A 12085-nucleotide genomic window follows, 5' to 3' on the forward strand; every position below is an offset into this window, starting at 1 on the left:
ACCTAGGCTTGGAGATAAAACGTTTATGGAAGTTATCCAAAATAACAATATAACCCATTGGTATATCAACCGAGGGATAACAATAGCTAACCTCACTTTAAGGCCCTTAACATTCCTAAGAAGATTCTCGTTGCCTGTCAGAGGGCAGTACTGCTGCAGAGCTGCCACATCACCAGACAATTCCTCAGCTGAAATTGATAAAGGGACTACATTGAATTTTGTTTCTCTTTAACGAAACTCGATCCTGGCAGTGCCAGAGTATAAATACTCGTTCGTTTCTAACATAATAATAATAATCTGCAATTATCATTTTCACTACGCAATCGAAGAACTTTATTTTTAAAAATACGCTTTGTAAAATTAAGCAACAATAGAAGTTGAATAACAAAGCAGATTATGATATCAGTCGAAGACATCTCCAAGGCCTTAAAGATATCCACAAAAAGATGCATGATACCAGTTAAGACCAGGTTAAATCCACAGGTTTCGTGTGAATATACCTCATAATTACAATTCTCTCGGTATTCATTGAATAATTGTGAATGCAAGACGGACACCCATTAAGAAAAGGATGTGCAGAAGGGGGGGACCACAATGCAACAGGGGCGTGCACCACAACGCCACAGCGCCCACTCTCCGCCTTAGATCAATGGGTTCTAAAAGTCGCTAATCGTTTCTTTTGATTTCCTTCCTTCTGATTGGTCAGTGGCCATGTCTTCCCCCCCCCCCCCCACGTCTGCCACTCCGTTTTATTTTGTTGTTTTTTGGACGACGCTCGCTTTCCCGCCAAGTGAAAATATTTGCGACGACACGAAAACACAGGGCGGGTCATCTTTCGCGGGACATAACAGGAAACAAAGGAAGGCATTGTCCATCGTCAGAGAAGAGCTGGATGTCTCCCAAAGAAGACACTGACCATACCGATCATTTCATGTATTGAACTTTCGGCTCCGCCAAGGTGGGGCCCTAATTATCGTAGACATTAGAAAGTAAACAAGGAGCCATCGCTAGGAAGATCAACATAAGGAATTCCTTAGAAAGTTTCCAATTACAAGAAAGCTTTCATTTGTGTGTGTGTGACTAGAGAAGAATTTTCCAGAAATATGTCGCCGGAAGAACATCGGCAGACGGGCGCCGAAAACAGACTAAAAAGCTTTTTTTTTAAAAAAAAAAAGTTTGGAAAGAAATGGACAATGGTCAGTTTCATTGCAGCTCACGATGTGACGACACGTCTGGAGGTTGGTTTCTGTGTGTATTAAAGAGGGTAGAGAAAAAAAAAAGGGCGTGGGGGGGGGGGGCATTCATCCCTGGATGGGAAACTGGAAATACGTTAAGTTACACGAGAATCATCAAACCTAGAAGAAGAGAAGAAATAAGAGGGATACTAACGGAGGGGAGGGGGAGAGGAGGAGGAGGATGCAGTGCTCGAGAGCCCTATTATCCAGATGTCTGATATCGGGGGTCTCTAGGATAGGGCCAGTTGAACAGAGAACAACAAAAAAAAAGAACGAAGGATATGAAACTGCAAAGCACAAGCCGGGGGGGGGGGGAACGAGAATTAAAAAAAAACAAGAAAGAATGAAGTGAACCCAGTAAAAAGGTCATTAAAAATATCGGCTCTATTACATACAGTTACTAATTGTCATCTTAATTGATAAGGAAGAGAATGTGATATAAAAAGAATTGGGGGTGGGGGGAGATAACATGTGACAGCCCCCCCCCCTCCTCATCTCAAATACACCACATCACAGTTAGTCGCCTCCCTTCCCTCCCCCCCCCCCCCCCCTCCCCATATTTTTTTCTGCTGCTGTGGCGATAACCCCCCCCCCCCCCCCCAAACAATAACAACAAAATGGCCTCTCACATCCTTAAGTCAACAGCTCTCTACAAGGGCCCTCCGTCCTTCACTTAATGATCTCTACGTCAAGCATGGGAGGTCTCTTTCAGACCTCTCTTTTTTTTTTTTTTTTTCTTCTTTTGTTTTGTTTTGGATGGTACTTCAGTAACGCCAGCAGATGTTCAGAGCTTCCTAACGACTCCATGCATGTACATACTTTTTGTGTGAACCAAGGGTGACAAGTCGCGAATAATTAACAGCTAAAGCATTTTTGGTAGAGGAAATTTGCATAATCCACAATGGCCTAGATCTAAGAACATCGCAGGATTTGATTCAACATTTGTGTGCAGAAGTGTTAAATTATGACTTGCAGCAATTAGCGTTCAGATAGGATAAGCTTACAGTGAAGATATTGTGTTCAAATCATGTCTGGGAAGATGATACCATGATACACCATGAGGATACTTCAGATTATCTTGTTCCAGGCCGTCTCAAGGTTAGGAGAGGTAGGTACTGTAATTTGATTCCTAATTGCCCTAATTATATGCAAGCTACTGAATGAACACTTGGGAAATGTAAGTAGCCTGTGTTGGATTATAATTCCTTTTTGAGCCCTGCAACAACATTATCACACAGTCGATATTCAATTTGCTATTTTGGCTGAATGGGAGAGGGGGGGGGTAGAGTATTAAAACATTGACAATTTTATAATAATTAGCATTTTATTCTTGTATACAAGGAAGCTCTTTTAAACACTGCTTCGGCCAGCTTCCTTCAGATATTTGAGTTCAGTTCGTCTATTTAGTTAATTGTCTGCGAAAACATCCAGGTTTAGCACATAATAAATTTGTATTATGTCATAATTTAATTTTATTTTTGGTCTACATTCTCTTGATAACTTCTGCATAATAGCTGTTCCATTGATGTTTGTTTGTTTTTATTTTTTTCCCTCATTAATTATGATAAAAAGTCTTTATCTATTTGGTCCAAAGTTTTTTTTTTAAACATTTTTAAAAGTCTTTGTGGAAGTGTCTTTAGCCCTGCCCTTTTTTTCCCAAACTAAAGCTTCTTTGATATATGATATTTTACCATACACCTGGACTGAGCCTATGTACTTAATTAACTTGAGTTATGAAACACGCATTGGACAAGATATTTGTCAATGACTTTTGTGCGCTATCCAATACTCAATAAGAAGAGTTTCTAAAAGACCATGTCATAGTAATGAGCTGTTTATTATTAGTAGCTCAGCATACGAGAATCTGTGATGCGGTGCAACTTTAGACTGCTTACCCAATTTATTTACTTTGTTACTCAACATACCATTGTAGGTGTAATTCCTTCACTTGATATAGAAATTTGATTGTTGTATAGTTCATTAGGGTATAAACATTAAAACATGACTTTTATTAACGAATGTTTAAATGATTCTAAAATCGGTGTAGACATTTTTGTTTTTAAAAAAAGTTAAATTACAAGATGAATTTCATCAAATATCTTTCAGCTCACTTAGACTCTGATCTTGACGCTCTTTCTTCCCAAAGTGTTTTCTTTTCCCGTCTCTTTTCTTCAGCTGTTTCTTTAATACACTTTTATGCTGTCTACCATTTACCAACATTACATCACGCAATGCGGGCATAAAGATTCCGTTATGCCAGATCTAGATACGATACATGTAACCGGTACCTTTTGGGTGTTTTCAGTGCTTTAGACAGCTAAATTGTAATTACGATCTGCAAAACTAAACCTCCCCCCCCCAACCAATAAACTTTTTTCATCACTAAAGCCTCTTTCAATACTAAAACTTCTCTTATCCCTAAACCTCTCTTATCCTTAAACCTTTCTCTGTACTCTAGAATCACTAAACCTCCCTCATGACCATATCTACTTTTACAATTCCGTCGTCTGCTAGTTGTAAAAAAGGAGGGGGAGTTGTATTTGAAGGGAGGAGTGCAAATACATATCTCTTGTTATCGGAATCATTGGAGACAAGAAGCTAGTGATAGGTCATTCTGCGGACAATTCTTAGTCTCAAATGGTCACAATTACTCCTCTAGGAACTGGACCACGATTACTAAAATAACCAATGTACTAAAACTTTTTTTTTTGTAAACTGATCCTCCCCCTCCCCTGGGGGCCTAACCCTGATAAAATAGTTATAACTACATTTTAAAATTACAAGTATAACAAGGAAATTAATAATAAAAACCACGCTCTATTTACCCCCCTCCCCCCGTATTAAATCCTCCCTACTTTGCCTCGCATGTAAATATAAGCCCCCATCATTTGTTTCGCTGCTATTACACTCACCAGAAAGTATCGTCTGCAGTTTTCTTTAATGGGAGATAAACCAGGGATGACAAAAATTGTTACAATGCATTTTAATGTGCCAAAATCCTTAGTAATCTCCCCTTTTCTCTGCTTTCCAGTCTTCTCTGAAACTGTTCAAAACTCTTTAAACTATTGCTATGCGGTTACCATCAAGCGAAAGATAGAATAGATCTAGATCTGAACCCGTAGGATGGAGTGGATGTTTAGTTACGGAGGTGAAGAAGAGAGAGAGAGAGAGTGGGGGGGGGGGGGGGGAAGAGAGAGAGAGAGAACTTATTATGTCACATATGATTTCGGTTTGTCTCAGTAAAAAAAAAACACAGCATACATTAACATATTATTAATTTTTAAAAGTGATGTCTTGTAGAAAAGGAATCAAACCTTTGTTCAATGTCTACAACGTGGCTTTGTTGGGCGGGCAAACACATGCCCGCACACACACACACACGTACACAGATACAGAGGTCTAGTCTACAATGTGTCTAGGGCAGCGGGATTACACCCAGTACAGTTTGAATTATGATTAATGAATTATGATTATGACATTTTTTGTTTGACCCATTGTGACGTCAAAAGTCATTTGTGTCATGTTGTCTAAGGAAATAGAAAAAAAAAGAAAAATGTGACAATAGGCTTTGTTTATGTCTACGTTTTTCGTGTCTGTGTGTATGTATGAGTGTGTGTGTGTGTGCGCGAAGTCAATTAGCCAACCCAGTTCTCACCCTTCTTATAGGTCTGTCAAGTTAACGCATATAATGACCGTATCATATTAATGGTTTGGAGGCGAGGCGGTTGGTGGGAGCCTGGCAAAAGAAAAAGGGGGGATGCGCGCCCTGTTAACACCTGCAAAGTATCATATTCTTTATCCAAAGCACCCTTCTCACCGCCCTATATATCCCTGTATAGTGTTGTGTCTATGTGTATGTATGCGTGCTGCGTGTGTGTGTGTTAAGCCCACAACGGAGCGCATCAAAGGAGTTTTGTCTCTCGATGGCTCTCGTGCTAGGGCCCCCAAGTCAGTTATCAAGAGGGACCCTAAGTAGATGTGAAGATGAGAGCCTGGGTGTCTGAAAACGCGACAATGGAGTCGGGGTGGGGGGGGCGGTATCAGTGTCTATGGTTGGGGAGGGGGAGGGGGGTATCTTCAGAGGAGTGTGGCGTTTTAATGGTCGGGCCTGCGGGAGTGATGTTCCCTCTTGTATGGTCAAGTGGTGTCGTCTGTAAAAGATAGATGGTCTACATGAATACAAGGGTAGGCAACAAACACACACACACACATACTTCATGCACACATCTATAACAGACTTGTACACGCTTATACAAACAATGATAAGTCTAGCATAGAACTGGAACAAAACTGTGTTTGTGTGTGTTTGCTACAAACATCTGTTAGGGTGGCACACAGGAAAATACAGGCCTATAGAAAGAAAGAAAGAAAACCTGCTTTCCGAAATGGCCTGAGCAGGACTCGATATCAAATTTGAAAATGTGTTTCGATCCTTCGCGATCCCTCAGTGACCCCCCCCCCCCCACATACCAACATCGTCTTTACGCCTCTGCTTAATGTGTGAGTCTACCAGATGAACCTGTTGATACTTTTAAAAAAATGGATGAATAGTCCATAGACTTCATTAAAAAAAAAAAGAAGAGAATAATTCAATTAGGTACTTCTTAGGTTCTAAAATTATTAAGTATGCGTTGTTAAAAAGACAACTAATTAAGATAGAAAGATAGTATGACCCTCAGGGGGTCAGAGTATTTACAATCTCAAGGTCAAGGTCTTCCCTTATATATTCTAAAGCTGGATCTAGAGGTTTTTTCACAGTCCAGACTTAAACATTATACACATCAAGAAGTTAGACACTATTGCAATGATAGGACTAGATATATGTCATTGGAATTATTGAAGGAAAAAGAAAGAAAAAAAAAAACGTTGTTAAATTTAAAGCTACTTTAAGTTTATTGATACATTATCTAAGCTTTGCTTATTTTTTATTTGACGTCAACCCAATAAGGATTACGTCTAGATTCTAGACGTACAAGTAGCTATAGATCTAGTCTAGATCTTAAGAGATCTTATGTGTAATAAAGCTACCGATAAATAATAGGATTCTGGCCAAACTGGTAGAATCATTCGTACATTATTCACAATACGCAGTTGATACCCAATGTGACAAACTTTTTTTTTTTAATTATTTTTTTAAATACTTTAAGTTCTGTAATGAAGGTATTGTCTTTTTTTTTTTTTTTTTTTGCTTGTTTCAAACTAGGCAATATGTGTTTGTTTATAGTTCTGTTGGATGAACATCGCTTGAAAAGAGAGAGACTAGTCGTCTCCCCGTCGCTTTCAATTAGAGTTCCTCATCATCCGCGCCCATTAGGAAGCTCCAAGATTAGATCTACGCGCTCTCCCACAGGCAAAATCACGCGCAGTTCTGACAAAGTCCTGGCTACTTTGTAGGTTTTACATTGCCACTACCCTCTCTCCCCTTGGCTGAATAACACCGAGAGGGAGAGACGGAGAGAGAAAGGAGAAGAGAGAGAGAGAGCGCGGGGCTGACAGCACTTTCAGAAATTATCAAAACATTCATAACAAACTCTGTGGTGTGCTTCGGCTCCTACGCTAATAAAAAAAAAAAAATTAAATCGTCTGCATAATTCGTTTACCAATTTATCTCCCATTAGCAAATGATCATGTTTACGGAATTGTTCGTGTCCCATTTTCTTTTCGAAACCAGACAGCGGAGTCTTCCCATCATGCAATGGTCGTCTGCGCGGTTCACGTCTGGTGTCTAAATGCCAATTTGTCTGTCTTGTCTTTTTTTGTTGGCCATACCGCAGACTAATAGCCATGCTCCTAATTGCCATTTGTAACATTTTATTTGCCGGGAAACGTAGATTCTAGATCACTTCCATACAAATTTACCAAACAATTAAAAGATCTGAGATTTGTTTCCCCAATGCTTCATATTTGAACCTGTCGCCTGAACTCAGAAATACCTTTGCTACCAGTAGCTTGCTTCTGAGTTCCAATCTAGAAATTTCCGTTTGGCCAACAAGACTTTCTTAGTACTCTCCCCCCCCCCCTCCCACCCCACAGAATGTCAACAAGAGAGATAACTGTGTCTCTGAGACTAATGCTGGTTTGAAACAACACCAGTAGTTTTGTTGTTTTACCTCGGGGAAAAACCTTTGCTTAGTGTCTGGGGCGAGACCCTGGGGCGCTGATGCCTTCCGAAAATTCTCTATTCAATGGAAAATATTTAATCTATACTTAGCAACACTAAGTATGATCTAGTTATTAGTTCATCCGTAAACGTATTCTATTAATTTTCTATATGTTATAGTATTATCTTTTTAAAAATAATAATTAACAATTTTTTTATTTGCATTACAAAAAAAAAAAAGACACTCATTCTCTGGCAATGCCTGAATCCATTTTCTTCATTAGAAGAAAATAAAATTTATTGTAGATTCCCCTTTAGTGTCCATTGAGAAATGATCTGGTGATATGGCAGATCTCTGCAGCACAGCTGCCCCTTAAGAGAATTTTCTTTGGGGAAAACTCTATCATTTAATGAGAAAGAAATGCCTATTGCCTAGTGGGAAGCGTGGTCGAGAGGCCAAGTGCGCTTGAACTTGGCTTGGCTTGGGTACCTAGAAGGGGGCTCGAGGTTCGACACTGAGTTGTGTTTACTGAGTGCCTAAAGGCAGCACGGAAAAGCCTACTCCTAGATACCCCCCCCCCCCACTGGTCCACAAATGAGATTGGACCAAAAGCGCTCTGAGCATGCTATCAGCATAAAAGTAGCGCTTTATAAAAGCTATATTGATAATATTGTTCATTAACTCCACTTTATAATACTTGTTATAAAAGGACAATCAGTAACACTTCTTTTGGTTATTGCATCGGGAAAAAAAATTGCCATCCTACGCCTAGAGCCTACCAAAATAATGCAATTTCTTTTGGTACGTGTAAATTATTAGAGGCAAGGAACAGAAATATTCAGCCTAGTTCTTTTCCATAACTCCTTTAAAAAATACAGGCTAAAAACAAGCAAACACAAAAAAATACTTTAAAAAAACAAAGCTTATATTAAGTGCATCCATAAGTTTGGATCAGTCAGGTCATTAGATTTGTAATACGATGACAATCTATAAAGGGGGACTGATTCAGCTTATACCACCACTTCAGTCAAGTACCATTTCTCTTCCTTGTTTGAGATACCAAACAAAGTAATTTACTACCAATAGTTAATTACCTAATTGTTTTTTTTTATTGATTCTCGTGTTGTCAGTTAAAAGAAAAAAAATGTGCAAAATTTCAGCTTGATCCGAGATTAGGTGTCGGAGAAATAACGTGTCCAAAACTTTTGGCCAGACAGACAGACTGACAGACAGAGTGAGCTTATATAAGCTTTGTAAAAAAACAAAACAATTTAAGATGGCGAAAACCAAAGCATCCCGAAAAAAACGCTCAGCATAAATGTTGTTTGATTAAAACATTTAAGGGGGCGAGGAGTGGGGGCTGTGATCCAAGGTGTTTCGTTTTTCTTACTACTCAAGGGGCAACTGGAAATATTTGGGCACCCGGGCTGAGAATTTAGCCCGACACAGACGTGATATTCCTGGGGCCACATCTGATGCCAAAATTCCAATCATCTGCCTGGAGCTTGATCATGTGTTGAGCACCTGGAGGGGCCACACTTGGTGGGCCATCATGGAGGCGGAAAGAGGGAGAGAGAGAAGAATCTCTTTCCACATTGCTTTAATTTCTAGAATTCTGAGGCAGAGTTACGTGCGGAAGTGCCCAAATAAGAAATGACGCTTTCAAATCTAGAACGAGTCACTATCAATCGGAAATTTCCGAAGACGAATGGGAATGGCGGGAAAGGATGGTGTACAGCGCGTTGTCGAGCCTCGTTGTGATCGAGGGTGACGCAAACCACTTGTGTGAGATGACACCGCTTAGCGATGCCCGCGAAATATTTCCCAAATTGAAAACACGTGCGGTGATGGGGAATGGGGGGGGGGCGGTACTTCCATAATTATAACATTTGTGTGTGTGTGTGGTTCTGTGTATGTGTATGTTAAACAAAACGTGAGAACATACTCGGAATGAGCTCTGAGCTTTAACTTTGTCATCCATATCTAGTGTATGGGATTGGAATCTAACATAGGCTTAATCTGCTGTATATATTAGGTTACAAAGACAGTTTGTGTGGAAACACAAACTCAAAATCGGTCCCTGAAGTGGTCCGCTTAGTAGGTTTAAAGGCAAGCTTGAAATATTTTCAGAAAGACTATCAGAAACTATAAACTACAAACAGCTACAGCCCTGTCTCCGACGATACAAAAAGAAGATGGGTGCGCGTGTCGAATGTGTTGTATATTAAAATAACTGGTAGTTATGAATATATAGTTTAATGTAAACCTGATGTTATTGAATGATTAGTTACTTATTTAATTGTTTTTATTATGCCAATCTCTCATTCAAAGATTCAACAAAGTAGCCCTTCGCTTTGGTTCAATGCTGTAAACATTATAGCATATATAGCATTGCGCATGTACAACCCATAACACTGCTTATTAATTGTTTGAAAGTGTATTCGACTTATATACAATAGATTTTTATCCTTAAAAAATTAAACATTTTTATTAAGAATGTAAGTAATTGATATGACAGAAAGTATTTAAATTAGTAATACAAAGTTGTTGTTTTTTAATATATAAAACCTTTTGGATTAGATTAGGTGTTTATAATTTCTGTATGCAATGCTACGAGTGACTAAATAGTCTCCCATGCTTCTTTACTATTAATAGTCAATAGTTGTAAAAATGGTGTACTTTTATGAAAAACTGCTTGCATAGTTGATTTTAAAAATTAAATTTCTCGCTTTAGGAAAAGAAAAAGTAGCCCCGCATCAGAACTTTGAAACATCTACAATATCATGATGTCAGATTTTCATTATCTTTTCTAGTTTGAGATCAAAACGGGACGGACGGACGGACAGACAGACAGACCACACAAAACTAATAGCGGCTATTCCCTTTTAATGGGTCGCTAAAAATGGATTAATGAATCTCAAACTAGACCTGGTTGCTTATTTTATAAGTTTTGTTCATTTCTTCAGAAAGAAAAGCTTTTTACATGCTAACTCAGATCTCACGTATATGAGGCAGGGGGGTAGAGGTATCTAAATTTTTTGTTTATTTCCTTTATTAAATTTCATTCATTTTCAAACATTTCGGATTGCTATCGTGGCATAGGATTGAGCCCGATCTGGATTTTATGTCTATGTCAAGCCCAAATTCTTCCCACTGAAACAAACTTTTGGAGAACCTTGGAGATCAAATAAACTTTTGCCTCCTACACACGCATGCGCAGTTGAAGGAAATGAAACCTCTGTAACCAATTAGGAATCTAGCGATCGGGAATTTTTCATCCGTCTTATTATTATTATTACTTTTTATTTTGATTACAAAAGCTTATACGGAGAGCATGTCACAACAGAAGTGTATACTATCTAGGCCTAGAGCATGTCACAAGAGAAGTGTATACTATCTAGGCCTAGAGCATGTCACAAGAGAAGTGTATACTATCTAGGCCTAGAGCATGTCACAAGAGAAGTGTATACTATCTAGGCCTAGAGCATGTCACAAGAGAAGTGTATACTATCTAGGCCTCCCACGTCCCGTCTTTTCATTGAAGAAAACAAGGGTCGTGCGTAGGACGCAATCATCTTTTCTTGAAGTAACTTCTGCATTTTATAAGATAAGATAAGGGATACTATCAACGCTAGGTTGTTCAACGTTAAGGTATGCAATCTTCACAACCAATAAGACTGGGGTCGCCGACACTCCATGCCCCTTCAGGGACGGCACCGAAGAAATAATATTTTTTTGAAATAACGCACGTGTTCTGTGTGTGTGTGTGTCAATGTGAGTGTGTGTTGAAATTGTGTGTGTATGTGTGTATGTGTCAATGTGAGTGTGTGTTGAGATTTTGTGTGTGTCAATGTGTGTGTGTGTCAATATATGTGTGTGTGTTGAGATTGTGTGTGTGTGTGTCAATGTCAGTGTGTGTTGAGATTATGTGTGTGTGTGTGTGTGTGTGTGTGTCAATGTGAGTGTGCATTGAGATTGTATGTGCGTGTGTGTCACAAGCCTAATCGGGACACAGAGAGTTGAAAGCCACTGGTTCAGGTGAACGTATAATGTGTCATGACACTTATGTGGGTTCACACTAAGTAAGCCCAGTGTCGGCTCCTTGTTGTTCATTACAGGCGTAAGGCTGGTTGTGTGTGTGTGCGTGTGTGTTCATTAGATTAATAGACGTGCAGAAAACAAATCTAATACAGTGCTACATGTGGTGACAGAAAAAGTGAGGTAACCGTTTTTTTTAAAGTAGAACAAAAAAAGTTACCCATTCAGACCTTGCGATCTATAGGGCAGATGATGTTAAGGTCATCTGTCTCTTTGGCCAACGGTTAGCGAGCAGTGTCTCATGTGGCCAGCACAACGACCAACCGTCTTTACTTTACCCATCAGAATTGGGTGGACTCACGGGCGCCCTAGAAATCCATAAAATTAAAAATCACTGTCTTCACCACGATTCGTGCCCAGGGCCCGAGGTTCAGAAGCCAAGCGCTTAACAACTCAGCCACCGCGCATCCTAAAGTAGAACAAAAATGAATGGCCTTGTTTACTTTCTAAACATATTTTGTGTTTCTTTGTCTTTGCTAAACTCTTTCTCTCAGTAATTATTGTTCCACATTTTTAAGGAATTCTTCATTTTGATCATATACTATTTCATTACCTTGCTATTGTTGGGCTTCAATAGCTTTGTTGTTTGTTATCAGAAAATATTGTATTTGGTATAGAATTAAAGGGGAATACATGCTCTTTTTATATAAT

General features: G+C 39.2%; 1 protein-coding gene across 4 annotated transcripts in view; it reads left to right on the top strand.

Annotated features, from left to right (window-relative positions):
* Positions 1–12085, top strand: part of LOC106052565 (bone morphogenetic protein 2-like) — a 104134-nt gene that overhangs the window by 46371 nt on the left and 45678 nt on the right. Inside the window, exon 1 of one of the 4 annotated variants that reach the window (XM_056022333.1) lies at positions 2018–2343. The exons of the other annotated variants lie outside the window; for them this stretch is intronic. Coding sequence (XP_055878308.1) covers positions 2283–2343 — 61 coding nt within the window. The 5' untranslated portion in view covers positions 2018–2282. Of the gene's footprint in view, positions 1–2017; positions 2344–12085 lie in introns of those variants that run through there. 4 annotated transcript variants of the gene reach the window in all.

The sequence above is a fragment of the Biomphalaria glabrata genome, chromosome 3 (genome assembly GCF_947242115.1).
Source record: "Biomphalaria glabrata chromosome 3, xgBioGlab47.1, whole genome shotgun sequence".
Classification (NCBI taxonomy): Eukaryota; Metazoa; Mollusca; class Gastropoda; family Planorbidae; genus Biomphalaria; species Biomphalaria glabrata.